Source organism: Podarcis tiliguerta (assembly GCF_965153285.1).
Source record: "Podarcis tiliguerta genome assembly, chromosome: W".
Classification (NCBI taxonomy): Eukaryota; Metazoa; Chordata; class Lepidosauria; order Squamata; family Lacertidae; genus Podarcis; species Podarcis tiliguerta.
In genome coordinates this window covers 20,087,665-20,105,657 of record NC_139552.1, presented here as the reverse complement: position 1 = coordinate 20,105,657, position 17,993 = coordinate 20,087,665, and the positions used below count along the sequence as shown (strand labels likewise).

The 17,993-nt window shown below is 46.8% G+C and overlaps 1 protein-coding gene across 1 annotated transcript in view; it reads left to right on the top strand.

The window, feature by feature from the left end:
• Positions 1 to 17,146, top strand: part of LOC310668774 (inositol polyphosphate 5-phosphatase OCRL-like) — a gene marked incomplete at both ends in the record, with an annotated part of 364,445 nt that extends 347,299 nt beyond the window's left edge. Inside the window, 8 exons of the mRNA XM_083422105.1 lie at positions 10,751 to 10,774; positions 11,356 to 11,425; positions 13,483 to 13,538; positions 14,061 to 14,145; positions 14,847 to 14,950; positions 15,766 to 15,877; positions 15,961 to 16,045; positions 17,092 to 17,146. Of these exons, the coding sequence (XP_083278231.1) occupies positions 10,751 to 10,774; positions 11,356 to 11,425; positions 13,483 to 13,538; positions 14,061 to 14,145; positions 14,847 to 14,950; positions 15,766 to 15,877; positions 15,961 to 16,045; positions 17,092 to 17,146 (591 nt within the window). The remainder of the gene's footprint in view (positions 1 to 10,750; positions 10,775 to 11,355; positions 11,426 to 13,482; positions 13,539 to 14,060; positions 14,146 to 14,846; positions 14,951 to 15,765; positions 15,878 to 15,960; positions 16,046 to 17,091) is intronic.
• Between the last annotated feature and the right edge of the window lie 847 nt (positions 17,147 to 17,993).

The window sequence follows — 17,993 nt, the reverse complement described above, 5'->3', positions numbered from 1 at the left end:
TATTAATAAATATTTTATTCGATTTTACATAAAAGACGACAAAGCAAAACAAAAGCAACAAACAATACACCAAAAACATACAGAGTTACACAAACATAACATACTACAAACAACAGAAATAAAAACAATCTTATCTTCATATTGATCTTGCATTAACTTGTTTCTCTGACTTCCCCGAGTCTCCCTTCCCTGTATTCCAATTCATACAATTAAACAACAAATCCCTTCCCTCTGTCATAATTAACCTCCTTTCTGATTTGAATGTCTTAATATAGCTTATTCAATGCTTAGAACTTAAGATGTTGGGTCTTCTAATCCTTAAAATTTTACTCCAATAACCTTATACATTCAATCTGATGTTATTTTAACATTCATTAATCTTGTAGTGTTTCTGTAAATAGTCTTTAAATTTCTTCCAATCTTCCTCCACCGTCTCTTCTCCCTGGTCTCTGATTCTGCCAGTCATTTCTGCGGATTCCATATAGTCCATGACTTTCATCTGCCATTCCTCCAGCGTGGGTAATTCTTGTGTCTTCCAATACTTTGCAATAAGTATTCTTGCTGCTGTTGTGGCGTACATAAAAAATATCCTGTCTTTCATACGTACCTCTTGATTGACCATGCCCAGGAGAAAGGCCTCCGGTTTCTTCGGGAATGTGTATTTAAATACTTTCTTCAGTTCATTATAGATCATCTCCCAAAAGGTCTTAATCCTTGCCTGTTGATCGGTGGTATTTTTTCTTCTGTGGCCTCTGCAGCTGCTTTTGCTTCTTCTGCAATTTTCCTTGTTTTTGATGATTCTTGCAATAATTGCTGAATTAAATTCGTATTTTGTTTAATACAAGCTGTATTTTGATCTATTTTAGAAGATGTCTCTGACACCTTTTTGTTTGTTTCTGCAACCTCCTCTGTCAATTTATTTAATGATTCTTGAATTTTTGCAAATCCTGTATTAAAAATGTCCTCGGTTGAAGACATAGCTTTTGGTTTAGGTTGTACAGTTGTACCTCCAATTGGGTCTGGTATAGAGGCTCTTCTTCCTGAGTAAAAGGTTTTCCCAGATCTTGTAGTCTTCTCCTGCAGCTGGTCTAGTTTTCTTTTTTTTAAAAAAATAATATTTTATTTTCCACATTCAATAAACAAACAAAAAACAAATTGACAAACACATCAAAAAGAAAATAGCAAAAGAAAAACAATACATACATTGTACAAAGACAAAAAGAAAAATGAAAAAGGTAAAAATAAAAGAATTAAAAACAAATATTGTGTCATTGTATTCTTCAGCATTAACTTAAGTCTGCGACTTCCCCATGCCTTCCCACTCTGTATTCTAGGTCTTATATTCTGGTAGTAAACTCTTTCCCTCTGGCGTATCTTTGGTTCAGGTTAATGTTATTGTCTTATTTATCCTTACATTTCCCTATGTCTTACTAAATATACTTTCTTTAACATTGTCATTTTTATAATAACATTCTTTTACATTCAATCTGATAACCTCAAACGTTCGTAATTTTATAATGCTTCTGTAGATAGTCTTTAAATTTCCTCCAGTCTTCCTTCACCATCTCTTCTCCCTGGTCTCTGATTCTGCCAGTCATTTCTGCAAGTTCCATATAGTCAATGAGCTTCATTTGCCATTCTTCCAGCGTGGGTAGATCTTGCGTCTTCCAGTATTGCGCGATGAGTATTCTTGCTGCTGTTGTAGCATACATAAAAAAAGTTCTGTCCTTCCCTTGAACCTGTTGGTTTACCATACCCAGGAGAAAGGCTTCTGGGGTCTTTCTAAATGTGTATTTAAATATTTTTTTCAATTCATTATAAATCATTTCCCAGAAAGCCTTAATCCTTGGGCAAGTCCACCAAAGGTGAAAAAAGGTACCTTCTGCTTCTTTACATTTCCAGCATTTGTTATCAGACATATGATACATTTTTGCAAGCTTGACTGGTGTCATGTACCACCTATAAATCATTTTCATTATATTCTCTCTTAAGGCATTACATGCCGTAAACTTTATTCCAGTGGTCCACAACCTTTCCCAGTCAGCAAACATTATGTTATGACCAACATCTTGAGCCCATTTAATCATAGCCGATTTCACTTCCTCATCCTGTGTGTTCCATTTCAGCAGCAAATTGTACATTCTAGACAATATTTTTGTTTTGGGTTCTAACAGTTCTGTTTCCAATTTTGATTTTTCCACCTGGAAGCCAATTTTTCTGTCCATTTTAAATGCCTCCATTATTTGATAATAATGAAGCCAATCTCGGACTTTGCTTTTTAGTTTGTCAAAACTCTGCAATTTCAATTTGTCACCATCCTGTTCTAAAATCTCCCAATACTTTGGCCAATTGGCCTCCATATTGAGTCTTTTTACTGCTTTAGCTTCCATTGGAGACAACCACCTTGGGGTTTTGTTTTCCAAAAGATCTTTGTATCTGCTCCAAACATTGAACAGTGCTTTTCTGACAATGTGAATTTTAAACATTCTATGCACTTTAACTTTGTCATACCATAAATATGCATGCCAACCAAATGCATTATTAAACCCTTCTAAATCCAATATATCTGTGTTTTCAAGAAGTAGCCATTCTTTCAACCAGCAAAACGCTGCTGCTTCATAATAGAGTTTCAAGTCTGGCAGGGCAAAGCCCCCTCTTTCTTTAACGTCTGTTAGTATTTTAAATTTTATCCTTGGCTTTTTGCCCTGCCAGACAAATTTAGAAAGGTCTTTTTGCCACTTCTTGAAACAATCAGTTTTATCAATAATCTGCAATGTCTGAAACAAAAATAGCATTCTTGGCAATACATTCATCTTGATTACAGCGATACGACCAAGTAGTGAGAGTTTCAAGTTAGACCATATATCTAAATCCTTTTTTATCTCCGTCCAGCATTTCTCATAGTTATCTTTAAATAGGTTCCCGTTTTTTACTGTCATAGTTATTCCCAAATATTTTACTTTCTTCACCACTGTTAAACCTGTTTCTTTCTGAAACCTTTCGTTTTCCATTTCTGTCAAATTTTTTGTCAAAACCTTAGTTTTTGTCTTATTTAATTTAAAACCTGCCAATTGGCCAAATTCTTGAATCAGTTCTAGAGCTTTGGTTCCTGCAACGTCAAAACCAGGTCATCTGCAAATGCTCTTAATTTATATTGTTTAGCTCCGACCTGTATCCCCTTAACCAATTGGTCCTTTCTAATCATATTCAGCAACACCTCCAGGACCGATATAAAAAGTAAAGGGGAAATTGGGCACCCTTGTCGTGTTCCTTTTTCTATTCTGAACTCTTCTGTCAAAACATTGTTTACAATTAATTTAGCTTTTTGTTCAGAGTAGATTGCCCCTATACCATTTTCAAATTCTTGGTCTACCCCCATGCCTTGGAGGTTCTTCTTCATAAAACTCCAAGAGATATTGTCAAAGGCTTTCTCGGCGTCCACAAATATCAACGCCGCTTTTGTATTTATATTTTCCTGTAACAGTTCCAAAATGTCAATTATATTTCTTACATTCTCTGATAAGTGTCTGCCTGGGAGAAAGCCTGCTTGATCTTTATGAATCTCCTCTGTTAATACCTTCTTCAGTCTTCTCGCCAAGATATCTGCAAATATTTTGTAATCCACATTTAACAATGATATAGGCCGATAGTTCCTAAGTTGATGTTTTTCAATGTCTGTCTTTGGAATAAGAGTCACGAAAGCTTCTTTCCACGATTCTGGGGCCTTTTTCCCCTGAAGTATTTCATTACATATTTCCTTTAAGGGTTGAGTTAGCCAGTCTTTCAATGATTTGTAATATCTTGCAGTCAGCCCATCAGGTCCCGGAGCTTTGCCCAATTGCATGTTTTGGATGGCGCTCTCTACCTCTTGTTCTGTTATCCTACAGCTCAGTTTCCGTTTACTTTCCTGCGATATTTTTGGCAGCCCATTCACTTTCAGGAATTCTTCTATCTCTGTTTCTTTCTGTGGTTGTTGAGAGTAAAGCTTTTTAAAGTATTTTTGAAAAGCACTCCTAATCTCATTAGGGTGTTGCAGCATTCTTCCTTCAACTTCCAGATTTGTAATAGTGTTCATTTTTTTGCCTCTTCTTTATTTGCCATGCCAATAACTTTCCAGACTTATTTGCCGATTCAAATGTTCTTTGTCTCATCTGTCTGATTTTCCATTCAATCTCTTGGTTTATCAATTGCATGTACTGTACTTGATGCAGCTTTATCTCTCTTAAAATTTCCTGTGATTTTGGATTTGTTCTCAGTCTCTTTTCACCTTCCTTAATTTTGTCCAAGATCTTTTCTCTTTTTTCCTGTTGTGATCTTCTCTTGAGTGCATTTTGTTGGATCAAAAAACCTCTCATAACCGCCTTACTTGCGTCCCATATAATTCTTTTCTCCACCGTAGTGTTCAAATTTATTTCAAAATAATCTTTCAGAGTTTTCTGGGCTTTCTTTACAAATTCCTCATCTCTAAAAAGAGAGTCATTCATCCTCCATCTAAAGGATCCAGTTGGTTGTAAGTTCATTACCATCTTAACAGCGTTGTGGTCGGAGCAAGTCTTTGGGCAGATTTCAACCTTTTTTATCTTTGGAGCCAGTTCTCTAGTGGTCCAAATTTGGTCAATTCTGGTCCAGGTCTTTTGGGCTTCAGAAAAGAAGGTTCCCTCTCTTTCCAGGGGATGCTTTGTTCTCCAAATGTCAATCAAGTCCAGATTATCAGTCATTTCAAAAAAGGTTTTCGGTAGTCTCCCATCTTTAGTAACTACCTGTCTTTGTGCCTTATCCATATTTGTCGAGACTACTCCGTTCATATCTCCCATTAAAATCACATTGTACTCCATATAATCCAGCAATGTCTCATGCAGTCTTTTAAAGAATTCTGATTTCCCTTCATTAGGCGCATATATGCCCACCATCAAATATTTCTGTCCATGGTACTGTATTTCAATAGCCAAATATCTTCCCTGCTCGTCTTTAAAGATGAACTTTGGTGCCAGGCTTTCTTTAGCATAGATTACAACTCCTCTTTTTTTAACTTTGTCCGATGAAATAAATTCTTGTCCCAACTTTTTATTAATTAAAATTTTTCTATGAAGCCTGGTCACATGTGTTTCTTGCAGGCAAATCAAATCCACTTGTTCTTTTTTTAATATGTGAAAAATGGATTTCCTCCTCTGACAAATGTTCAAACCATTACAATTCCAGCTCAAAAGTTGCAGAGACATGTTGTATTATTGTTATTCTGTTCCTCCCGTTGCTTCTGATAACTTGTCTTCTTCCGCTCCCGGTGGAGCCTTTCCATCCAAATTTAAATTCGATATTGCCTCTGCTGTCTTCTTTCTTCTTTCCTCTAGTAGGTCTACTGTCCCTTTCTGTAGGTCCTCCCCGCAGGCCTCCAAAAAGCTGTCTCTGTCTTCCACTGACTTTATTTTAATCTTTCGTCCTTTGAAATTAAAGGAGAGTCCTTCTGGGAATTCCCACCTGAAGATGATACTATTTCTCCTCAACAAAGTCACCAGGTCTTTGTATCTGGCTCTGAGATCAAGCAAATGTTTGGGGATGTCTCTAAAAATTTCAGCTCTCGATTGGGAAACTTCCAAAGGTTTGTGAAAATGCAGTCCTAGGATCTTATCCCTTTCCTCCTTGGATCTTAATGCGATCAGACAATCTCTGGTTTTGATCTTTTTACTTGCTCTTCCCAGTCGAAAGGCACTCAAAATTTTTATTTCTTCCTTTTCCGGATCTAATTCCCAAAATTTCACAAATTCTTGTGTCAGGTAGTCCCGCAGGCTCTCCTTCTCAATTTCAGGCAAGCCTCTGATCCTAAGATTTGCCTCTCGTTCTTTCAAGTCAATTAGGGAAAACTTAGCCTTATAGTCCTCCAACTGTCTGGTCATAGATGGTAATTTCTCCTCCGTAGCTGCTGCAGCCTGTCGAGCTTCTTCTGCAATCTTTCGCGTTTTGTCAGAGTCGTCCAATAATTTCTGAATTGCGGCTGTATTTTGCTGGATGCTCAGTGTATTCTGATCTATTTTAGAAGATGCTTCTGCAATCCCTTTATTCGTTTCTACCACCTGATTTTTAATTTCTGAAATCTCCTTTTTCGTCCCTGACACCTCCGCTGTAAGTTTATCAATGGCCCCTTGTAGCCTTGCAAAGCCAGAACTTATCAGTTCATCTGTACTCGACATTCCTTTCCCCTTCTGTTGTGAGGCGGTACCTCCTGTAGGGTCTAAAGATCCTCTTCTTCCTGGGAGAAAGGATTTGCCTGATCTTGTCGTCTTTTCCTGATAACTCTCTTTCTCAGCCATAAGATAAACTTTCCCACGGTCAGGCTGCAGCTGCAGCTGGGCTTGTGGCACTAACAGACAGTCCGATAAGAAGTTGCCATAAGATGTTACAGTGGAAAGTTACCAGTAGACTTTGTAACAATGTCTGTGCCCACTAGGGGGACTCTAAGGTTCCACAATCAGAAGAAACAAAATGTCCTTTGGTTTACAATCAAGACCGTATTGTATCATCAATCCTTTTGGCGACAGTTTTATAGTTCTAACACCTTTATAACAGTTTTATAGCAGTTTTAACTCTCATTTAGCAAGCGCCGTCCACTGTCCCCTTTCTGAGGCTAGTATTTTCAAGTTTGACAGCTCAGGACCTGGGAGTCAGAGTGGTGCTTCTATTACCGCAGCCTCTTACCCCGGGGGATTTAGACTTTCCCAGAATACTCCCCCTCCTTTCCAGTTCTTGGGAGGGGGGTTACAATCCTTTCTGTGGCTTCAGAGTAGATTTTTCAATCTCTTATTTTAGAATGTTAAAGCATAGTCTTTACTTTCTACTATATACAAAGCGGAAGGCTGACTTCCTGTTTAGACCTTCCCGCCTCTGTTCCGATCATTCTTAAAGAAATTTAAAGTCCCGATTCTTTTCCAATTCAAATTTTCCAGATTAAAGTCCTTCAAATTTACTGTAGTTTACTCACGATTATTCTGTTTTGTAATCCAAATTGTAACAAGAAGAGGTCGAACGCTCTCCGGTTTGGCAATGTGACGTCGCTCTGAGAAGGTAGCGATAGCCTCACAGCACCACGCCGGCCCCCCCTCCGTTCCCCGGGGCTATTTACGACCCGGAGACGATCTGGAGCTGCGCTTTCGGTGCCCGCTGAGTCCCACGGCCGTAGGCTTTCCCCGCCTGCGGTTTTATGGGGTTTCCGCGTCGTCGAAGCAGTAAAACCCCGTCCCTCTCGGAGCTCTCCCTCTGAGACATCAGAGGAAAGCAGCCATTTTCCGATCGCGCTCAGACCCGGAAGTCTCTAGTTTTCCCTTATCACTTGCCATACCACACCAACTTATTTCAAGGTCACTCCCAGCTGAGGCTAGCTGTCAGACTTGAAGTCAAAACAGTGGAAAGTCCCCAGTCACTTTCCCAGCTGCAGCAAGCTGTCAGATTTTAAAGCCAAACAGTGGAAAATTCCCAATTGCTTTCTGTTTCTTTGTATCAGTCTTTGTAACAGTCCTTATGTCCACTAGGGGGATACAATAGCCCCTGGGAACAATGTCGCCCGTCTTCTCCTTCTCCTTCCCAGCAACTTTGCAGCTAATTCCTCCCAGCAACAAGACTTAAACAGTCACAGCTTTTAACAGTATAATCCAGTTTGCAGAGCTTAAAATCTCAGAGTCTCTCTCCGCAGTCCCTCCTTTACCCTGTATTTTCAGATTGACAGATCAGAGCCGGGCGCGCCGGGCGGTGGTTCCCCCACAGTCAGCTCTTTCTTACGCAGGCAATATAGTTTCCAGTCCTTCCCCCCCTTTTCCCTGCCACTTAAGGGGGGAGAAAATCCTTATCAAAACGCCAGATTCCGTTTCTTCAAAAGCACTTTTAAAGGTTTGGCACACAAAAGTCTTTGTTTCCAGCTATATACAGAGCGGAAGGCTGACTTCCTGGTTAAACCTTACCGCTTCGGTTCTAATTTAGCTTGCTTTTTTAACTTTGCCAAACCCAAAAGTTCCTTAATTTGTTTCTTTTCCTTTTAAAATTTGTAATTCTCCTACTCACGGAAAGTTCTTTTATAATCCAATTTGTCCCAAGAAGAAGTTGAGCGCTCCTCCGATCACGGCTGTGCGACGTCTCTCCGAAAAAGAAGCGATTGACTCTCAGCACCGCGTTACCCCCTCCACACTCCGGAGCTCTTCCTGAGCCCCAGAAACGTTTTAGGGGATCGCTGTTGGTGCCCGCCGAGTCCCACGGACGTAGGCTTCCTCCGCCTACGTTTTCAGGGGTTCACCACATCGCCGTAGCGGTAGAACCCTGTTTTTTTTCGGAGCTCCCCCTCCGGTGCTCAGCAGGGGGCCGCCATGATCGCTGGCGCTCAACCCGGAAGCCTCCCATCATCTCCAGCTCTTGACCGTGGTCAAGATCACAGGCCGTGTGTGGAGCCAAAGTTTGACTGTGTGAGCCTAGTGTGTTGCCTCAGCCAGTCCAACAGTGTCTCCTTGCAGTGGGAAGTGGCGTGTGCCAGCATGGTGTGAGCCAATCCTCTGGAGAGGAGGCAGCGTGAATCAGCTCAGCTACCGAAGCCACATGGAATTGAAAAGGAGCGACCACAAGCCCGTCAGCTCCCTCTTCCTCACAGGGGTAACACCTGCCCTGGCCAGGGCTATCGTCTAGTCAGGGTTTTTAGTTGCCTGCTATGTGGCACCTCCTCGAATCTGGGCAGGCCCTGACCAACAACCAGGCCCCTTTCCACACAGCTCCTCCTTGGCCAATGACTTCCGGTGCAAGGAGTGGGCAGCTTTTGGCTCTGTTGAATCCCTAGGCTTCCATTCTCCACTGTTCTGAGTACACGCTGCTCCTGCAGGCAGGGCAGACCACATGGGCTGAACTGTATACCTTAACCGTTGGCTCCATTCATGCAGTGGAGCTTGTGTGGTACTTGGCTTGGAGCATTTGGCTTCAGCCCATTGGCTCTGGAAGTCACAGCCGCTGCCATCCTGGGGAAGCTCTCAGAGTTACAGTACTTGCCTCTTTCAGGGCTGGGAACAGGGGGGTGCATCAGGCCTTTCTGCTCTTAACTCATACCCCCCCCCCTTTCAGTCCATAGCCCCAACAAATGTGCTCTGCCCCCCCCCCCCATAGGTGAAGGTTGTGGCTGACCGACGGTACCGGAAAGTGTTTGAGGATATTGTTCAGTTGATGGACAGGATGGAGAACGAATTCCTTCCCTCCCTGGAGGGAGGTAAAGACGAATAGGATCCTCTCCAACCCCTTAAAGAGGGTTTGCTGCAAAAAGACCAGGGGGGAAAGAAGCCCTTGGCCCATCTAGCTCAGTCTTGAGCGGTTCCCCAGGATTTCCGGGGGATCTCTCCCAGCCCTACCTGGAGATGCTGGGGATAGAACCTGGGACCTTTGCATGCAAGGCAGATGCCCTTCCACTGAGCGGCAGCCTCTTCCTCGCAGGCAAAGACTCCAGGGGTAGCCAGTGTGGTGCCCTCCAGATGCTGGACTACAACTCCCATCATCCCCAGCCAACATGGCCAGTGGCAAGTGCAGCAATATCTGGAGAGCCCCACGTGGACCTGTTGCATGTGCAGTCCCCTAAATGAGAGCCCGGGGCCAAGGACAAACTTCCCCCTGGAGCACGTTTCCTTGCCTCTGAGCCCAAAGTGTAAAAGTGTTTGTGACCAGCTTTAAACACACACACACACACACACACACACACACACACACACACAAATGCATTGAAGCCAAACAATGCTGGAGGGTCCCAAAACACCTTTTGGCATGGCAGGGCACCAGTGAGAGCAGTCCGTCCAAAAATTACTTTTTTAAAACAATGCGTATTTTTATGTTGTGGAGGCACAACAATATCTTGGGGATCATATAGAACTAGCCAAACTTTTAAAAACTCAATGAAATGTAAACTAAAAAAGAAAGTTACATTGGGGGCGCAAAAATCCTTTCCCTTTTTATATTCTTTTGTTAGGATCACTTTCTCTCACCCCCCAGTATCCTGTCACCATCTTCTGTGCAGCTGCTGCTTTGGAGGACTAGAGAGGAAAGTGGGGTGGGGGTGGGAACTGAGTCGCTTCTTTTCCTAATTCTTGAAGTTAAGGTTTCCCCCATACACCTGTGAGAACAGGAGGCTGTACGAGATGGGCCATTGGCCTGATCCAGCAGGCTCGCATTGTGTCCTTCTGTTCAATTCTTCACTGTCTTCACTTTTAATTTACAGACAAGCCAACTTGGCTGTGCCAAAGAGTGTATCTGCCTGACCTCCTCCCGTTTTAGGTGAGACGGGGGACATTTCCCTGGATGTGTACGTCAGCAAGGAAGAGAAGATTGAGGCTATCTTTGTCCTTCACCTTGACCCTGGCAAGGACTATTTCTTCACCAAGCTGCTTCGGGACCTCCTTGGAAGCCTTGTGCTGGATGTCTACCCTTCCCACTCTGCTTGCCTGCTTGAAAAACAGCTGCTCTTCCACTCAGAAATGTGGGGGCTGGGGGTCCTCCGCTGCATTCAGCTTCTGTAGCTGTGCATCCGCTTCCTGTGTGCTGTTCATGCCCTTTGTTTGCCTTGACTGAGTCATCCCAGGTTCTGGTCCTCCCACCTGCCCTTTCGCAGGGCCACTGAACCGTGTGCATTTCCCTGCCATCTGCCCAGATACTGCTCAGCCAACGGGCTGTTTCTTTCTCTTCTCGGGGCCTGTGCCATTAACACCCTTGGTTGTCTTTTGCTCTTGCCTTCCTCCTCTGATCTCAGGGAGAAGACAGCTTCCTAGAAAAGGTAACAGTTGGTTTGCTATCCTCTAGATGTTCATGTAGCGGGCTCAAATCAGGTACAGGCAACGCCCCGTTTACACGGGGGTTGCGTTCCGAGGTACCGTGCGTTTAAATGAAATTGCGTATATTGGGGACAGCATTGGAAAAGCCTGCAAACACCCTCTAAACTTCCGGAAGCCCTTTTGAAAGGCCTTTGGAAAACCAGCAGCCTCCCTGCAAAACTCCTTGCTCCAACTCTCCACAGGCCTGAGAGGTCGGTGCCAAAGCTCCTGGGAGGGAGTCGAGATGCTGTTTCCATGCCACTTTGCCGCTTTTGTGCTCTTGGGGGGGGGGGGACATTTTTGCCCCTTCAAGTGCCCCTTCCGGCTTTGCGGCAGTGTGCATGTGCCTCGAAGGCACGTAAATGGAGTTGCCCTTGTCAAGGATCAGCAGCTGCTCCATGCAGTGGCAGCTGGTCCCTTAGGGCAAACCAGGCACTACCCCACCAACCTGACTTTCCTCTCAGGCAACCCGCACCTGCCTGCCTTCTGACTCAAATCCAGTCCAGGTGGTGGCTCTAGCTCTCTGCGCTTTTCTCTTCCCTAGTCTCAACGTGGCCCTTGTAGAACTCGGCAGAGGAGAATGGAGACGAAACCAGAATTTGCCATCACTGCTTGTAACTGATTTTGCGCTGCTTGACTCTGGGTCCGCTTGCGATTGGCAGCACGGGAGGCAGAAAGCCCAGTCTCATGATGCAGGCGCCAGCCCCCTCTGGCCCCAAGAGCCAGTTTTCTCCTTGTCTCTGTGCTCAGCAACTGCTGCACAGGCTATGCCTCTCTGGCTTACTCTTACCACCTGAGCACTGGCATTTGGGAAGCGGTAGTGGCTGCTTTGGGGTGGCTCAGGGAAATGTCACTCCTCTCGAAATCAGATAGACTTGGGTGTATTATCCTAGCCACAAGGAGACAGTGGTGACTGTCAATTTGGACAGCTGTAGACATTTAGAATCATGGAGGATATGTTTATCAGTGGCTACCAGTCAGGGCTATTTCTTGCCACTATTATCACAAACCACATGCTTTTGATTACCAGTTTCTGGGGAACATGATGGACAGAGTGCTCTTGTCCCCGTGTCCCTATGGACTCCCAAGGGCATGTGGTTGGCCATTGTGGGAACAAAATGCTGATCTAACCCAGCAAGGCTCCTGTGTTCTTTAGCATGCACCAGCTACTCTTGCACTAAGACTCTGATACAGTATGTGTCATTCCCCACGCCAATACACTCTCTCTCTCTCTCTCTCTCTCTCTCTCTCTCTCTCCAGAGGCGGGGAGTATTGGCGGGGGGGGGGGGGATGAACTGGGTCCTAATCAACAGCTGCCCTGGAGATGAGGGGATCAAATTCTCTCTCTCTCTCTCTCTCTCTCTCTCTCTCTCTCCAGATGTCATTCCCCACACCAATACTCTCTCTCTCTCTCTCTCTCTCTCTCTCTCTCTCTCTCTACAGAGGCGGGGAGTATTGGCGGAGGGGATGAACTGGGTCCTAATCAACAGCTGCCCTGGGGATGAGGGGATCAAATTCTCCATCCTTGCCAACTCCTTTTAGTGATGGGCTGCTTGCCACTGCTGTGCTCCTAAAGCTCTCTTGCTCCCCCCTCCTCTCTTTCTCTTTCTCTTGAATGTGGGAGCTGGAGATAGAACTAACCACCCTGAACATTTCTGGAGAGGAAGATGGGAAGGAGGCAGGAGGCATGGTTCACCAGCTGCTGTGTGCTGCATTGCCCAGACAAAGTCGTGGGCTGGGGCTCCAGCTGTTGCTCAGTTTCTACCACTGCCTCTGCAACGTGCTCTAGACAAGGGGTGGTGAACATGTGACCCCATCATCTCATCATGCTGGCTGGGGCTGCAGCCCATCAACCTATGAAGGCCCATCCATGTTCTGTTGCTGTTTTTCTTACTTATTTCCTGCCCTTCACCCTAAGGTCCCAGGGCAGGTTCCAGCAATTTAAATAAAATGTTAGCCAAACCTCATGTCCACAGCTGCATATTCAGTAAGCTTTGGGGTGAACTGCACATCCGGAGTGGGAGGATTACGAGCTGCATATTAAGAGGGGGAGGGGGAGCTTGGATTTGGGGTGCGAGCAATTTGTTTTTTGTTTTCCCACTTGAGATGCTTGCTGTGGCTAGGGCCGGGCGATACGTCAATATAGATATATTTTCAAAACAGCTTGAAGTCTAGATAGTGAGACTGGTTTCATAATTTCTGACCTGGCAATATATTGCGAATCATGATATGTGTGTGTACTATGCAAAAAACACCATGTGGGGGGGAACTCTGAAGCCAGACAATGCTGCTTTAGATTCCTGCAGCCCCTGTGGACTCTGCCGGTTCAGCTTTCCCCTGCCCTCCTGCAGGGGGCAGCAGAAATCACAATGCGGGGGGAACCGTGAAGCCAGCCAATGCCTCTACATAGCTCCATCTTATTTCAGACATCGTGATATATTGGTGTATTGCAATGTTTAGCTAGTGCTATAGCACCGTGTTGAAAGCCAGCTATCGCCCAGCCCTAGTTGTGGCCTCAGAGGGCAAGACTTGTCCCCCCAGCTGGAGCAAGGAAAGAATGCATACAGGCACACATTCTGTCAGGCTCTCATGCCAGTCCCGCTTGTCATTGGACCTCCAGGAGAAGCAGTTTCTGGATATCGTACCCCTGGATGGTGATGACTCCACTGAGCGGCCAAGGAGATCTGGCTTTTGGTGGACCACCTCTTCAAGAATGCCTGCCATCAGGTGAGCTGAGGGGGACGATACCATTGAAAGGATGGGTGTGGGCTGGAATCCAGTACCAGTTTTGGGGTGTGCAGGTTCCAAACGTCCCAATTGATTCATATCTTAGCTACCGACTCGCTCTTACAAACTCCTGCTGTGCGTATAGTGGCACCTTGGTGGAGCGGCAGCGGGTGGGACATCCAGCATACGGTCTTCCTTAGAGCGGCTCAGAAGAACCCAAGTGTTCCCAACCATTGTCTGTCTCTCCCTAGCAAAGCGGCTCTCTGAGACTGGCCACTAGAAGAAGCGGGGAATGATTTCACTCTCCCATTGCCCAAATCAGGAGAAGGGTGGTAGGAATGCTACTGTGGAAAGCAGGCGGGATACAGTTCTCAGCCCCTGTGCCAGCTCTCTTGGTGAGGGGCTTCTCTCCATTGTGGCCTTCCTCGACCTCACATTATGCACCCCAGGGCTGGATTGTTCTTCATGCTATCCAGGATGTACCTCATCCCTTCCGAACGCATGGGTGATACTCTGCTTCAGGAGGACCTCTTCCAGACCCCGGGGACGCAGGACGAGCTGCAGGAGAGAACTGAGTGCCTGGACGCCAGCATTCTCGAGACGATCCGTATCCTCTTTGGGGGACATTGTTGGGGAGCAGGGCTGCTTGGTGGTTTTCTTTCGCTCTTGGCTGGAGTGGACCTCACTTTTATATACCTGGTGGCTTAGGTTCCTAGGCCACCCCATCCTTAAGGCTCTGGGACACAGCACAATGAAATGCCCACAGTCAAGTCCAGTCATGCATCCAAACAGCTTCACAGCTTTAACCCCCATTTGAAAACATCAGCCTGGCTAGATAGAGCAGAGGTGGGGAACCTTGACAGGCCCGCAGGCCCCACATCTAGAATCATACGTGGTGTCAGGTGTGGAGACAGCTAAAGACATGGCTGCAAAGGAGCTTCAAGGGTGCGTTCAATTGTTCTTTGGCAAGCAGGGTTTGTTGACCACACTTTTGGAGTTGACCACTAGTATTTGTTGTTTGGATTGAAAGCATGCCTGCAGAAGGACATTTCCTCAGCAGATCAGCTTTGCAGGCAGCTTCGTCAAGAGGGGAGGTGTGGGATAATTACAGTGGGATGGCTCAGCTGGTAGAGCGTGACACTCTTAATCTCAGGGCTGGGGGTTCAAGGTCCACCTTGCGCCAAAAGTGGGAACTTGCAAAGTGGGCCCAGATGTATAAGGACCAAGCTTCTTGCTTTGGACCAGCCTGGGAAGGAGGCAGGCTGCAGGTAACAGGACAGAACACTTCCCTTGCCAGGCTGTCAATAGCTGGCAGTGATCACTCGGTGGCCGAAGCTCTGCTCATCTTCCTTTGCTATGAACTGTATCAACACTGCCTTGAGTGCTCACATGACAGCCACCTCTGTCGCCAGGTCGGCCCCAGAGCCCCATCTCTTCCTGGCTGGTCTGTGGTGTGTACAGAAGCATAGAATCAGAAGGGATTTCCAAAGTCATCTAGTTCAAATGTTGCCGCGAGTAACAGGAAATCCACTAAAACATCCCTGACAGCCAGTAAGCCGGCACACTGGCAGGAGGGCTAGTCTGGTCTGGCAAGCCTTGTTAACTGCAGAGGTTGCTGATGTCTCCTTTGATAACCATCCCTCTCGGTTGTGGAGGGGGGTGGGGTGCGCACATGTTGCCTTTTTGCTTTCTGACCAGGACTTGTAACAATAGCCCACCTGTTTCAGTGAACCTCGCTTGAATTTCCAACCCAGGAAGCGGCCATATACTGGGCCATCTAGCTCAGTATTGTTGAAATTGACAAGCAGTGGCTCTCCAGGATTTCAGACAAGGGATGTTCCCTACCCTGCTGGGAGATGCTGGGGGTGGAGCCTGAGACTTTCTGCATGAAAAGCAGGTGGTTTACTGCAGAGCTATGGCCCTTCCCCCAAGATATCTCAGTTGGTAGAGCATAAGGCTCTTCATCTCAGTGTCCTGAGTTCGAGCCCCACCTTAGGCATTGCAGGGGGTTCGATTAGTTAACCCTCGTGGTCCCTTCCGACTCTACAGTTGTATTATTCCCCAAAGTTCCCAGCAGAGTTCTAGTCCGGTTACCATTTTAAACACTCTTTTTTTTATGCCAGGTCTAAACCTGCAAACATAACAAGTGCACCGTGCTAGTGATCCATGCCCCTCCTCTCGCAAAGCTCTGCACTGAAACTCCAAACCGGCCCTCCCCGTCTTGCAGGTGATCTGCCAGTTGCCGCGGTCGCACCAGAACGTGTTCCGCTTCGTGGTGGCTTTCCTGCGGGCGCTGCTGAAATACTCTGAGAGCAACAACGTCAGTGGCAACATGCTAGGTAAGGCCTGCCTGTCCTGGCTGGGAGCTGGCCTTCCTCCTGCTCCCGCCTCCTCTCATGCAAATGTTTTCGCTTCCCTGCAGCCACCCTCTTCGCCAGCCTCCTGCTACGGCCTCTGCCCATCGGCTTCCTCCTGGGCTTCCTGCTGGGGGCGGATGACTGCTCAAGGTGCCAAGCGTGACTGGAGACGAAGTGGGGAGGGAAGAGGCAAGGCCCAGCCTCTGTTCTCTGGTGCCTGCCCTTCCCCTTGTGCCATCTTGCCATGTGCCAGCTCCCTTCCCTGTGCTTCGCCCTTTCCACCTTTTCCTCTTGACTCCTGACACGGTTGCACACTTGGCTTTCCACATGGTTCCAGGGCATTGGCAGCAGGTTCAGGGTGCTTGGGGAGGGACCCTGTTGGAGGACAGTCATTCCCCTGCCCATCCTACTACCACCACTGCTGCTCTCAGTCCCTGCGCAGTAGTCCACGCTCTCCCCTTCTGCTGCAGCTGAGCATGTGCTACTCTTGGTGGGTACCAGGCATAGGGATTCCTGGCCTGTCCTGGGATTGCAGGACCTCTTTCTCTGTCCCCCCAGCCTTGATGCTCATCAAGAAGGGGCAGGGCAGCCACTGTGGCCCACGTACGCCTTAGCCTGCTCTCTATAGTTCAGCTGTCTGTCCCCATTCTGCCAAGTAGAGTTCTAGGGTGTTCACTCTTCATGAAACACTAAGCACTGCCTAAAGGGATCAGGGAGGAGGAGGGGGCGCAGGCTGGGCAGCAGGAGGGGAGCTGAGGCAGTGGGTACAGCTGGGTTGGGTTGGGCTCCCCACCCGACCCCAAGTTCTGCAACTTTGTCTTTCTGCTTTTCTGTCCTGGGTTCCTGTACTTGGTGCACACACACACTCTTAATTTATTGGGAAACGGTTGTTTCAAAATGAAAGATCCGTTGTGCAGAGATTGTTCTGGTGTTTGGAGGGGAGCTACACTTGCCTTTGCTGGTTTCTCCACTGCTCTGAAGCTCAGCCAGACTTTCCAAATGTAGCCGCCTTGGGCCCTCGCAGCACACATGAGGGAGAGGCTGTGGAGAGGGGGTGCTGCATGGGGCATCAGGTCGTGCAGATACCATGGAATCTGACTTCGCTCTTCACAACAAGGCTTGCAGGTGCAGAAAGAGGGCTACATTGCTTCCCCAAGGTGTTTCTCAATTGCTCTCCTTCCTCATACTGCTTGCAGCTTGCAAGTTTCAGCCCAGCAGCAGCTGGCTGTGAATTATTGCATAGACTCTTGAGGGGAGGTCTGCCCTCCCCTCTCCCCATTAAGCTTTGTCTCCAGGGCTCAGTGGTAGGAGGGAGAACAGAGGAAGAAAAAGAAATGGGCTTGGCTTGAGGGGGTATGAGAGCATATGTGCACCTGGTGCCAAGGGATAAGGCTGCAGAACTGAGCAGAGCACACTTAAGAGCAGGCGGAGCTGAGCCCTGCTCCTGCCACCACCACCAACAGCAACTCCTAGATGTCCACTTGTTCTTCTCAAGGGAGTCCCCAAAATGACCAAAGGAGACTGGAGCTCTGAGAGCAGCTATGGAGACGGCAGAGTCTGGATGGGAGCTCTTTTATTATTATTTTTCATTTGAAGTGGGATGGAGTGGAGGCTAGATGAATCACTTTGGGGGGGGGGGAAGCAGGCGGAGAGCAGTGGAACGGGATTGGGAACTTCCCCCTTCCCCACTGAAATAATCCAACTGGGCACCCTAGGAATTGGCAGGGCCAACCTGTGCATGAGGCGTTGCGAGGCCATTGACTCAAGGGGGGGGGGGGCAGATCAAGGTCCATAGAGCACCATGCTTGCAGCCATGCCACTGTTGTGACCACGGTCAGGCCCTTGTGAGGGTTTTGCCAACACAACCTGCTCCTCTCCAGCCTCCTTTCCTAAAGGAGAAGCAGAGGCAGGGCTCAGGGTGTTTCTGCCTCAGGCAAAAACATCCTCAGCTGGTCCTGGCAGTGGACATTAGAAATTGCTTTCGATATGGAAAAGAGTGGAATGCAGGAAAGTGGGGGGAGGGGAGTGTGTTAAAGGAAAAGGGAGGAGTTTTCCAAACTAAAATTGGGGTTGAAGACAGAGCTCGATTGAGTCACAA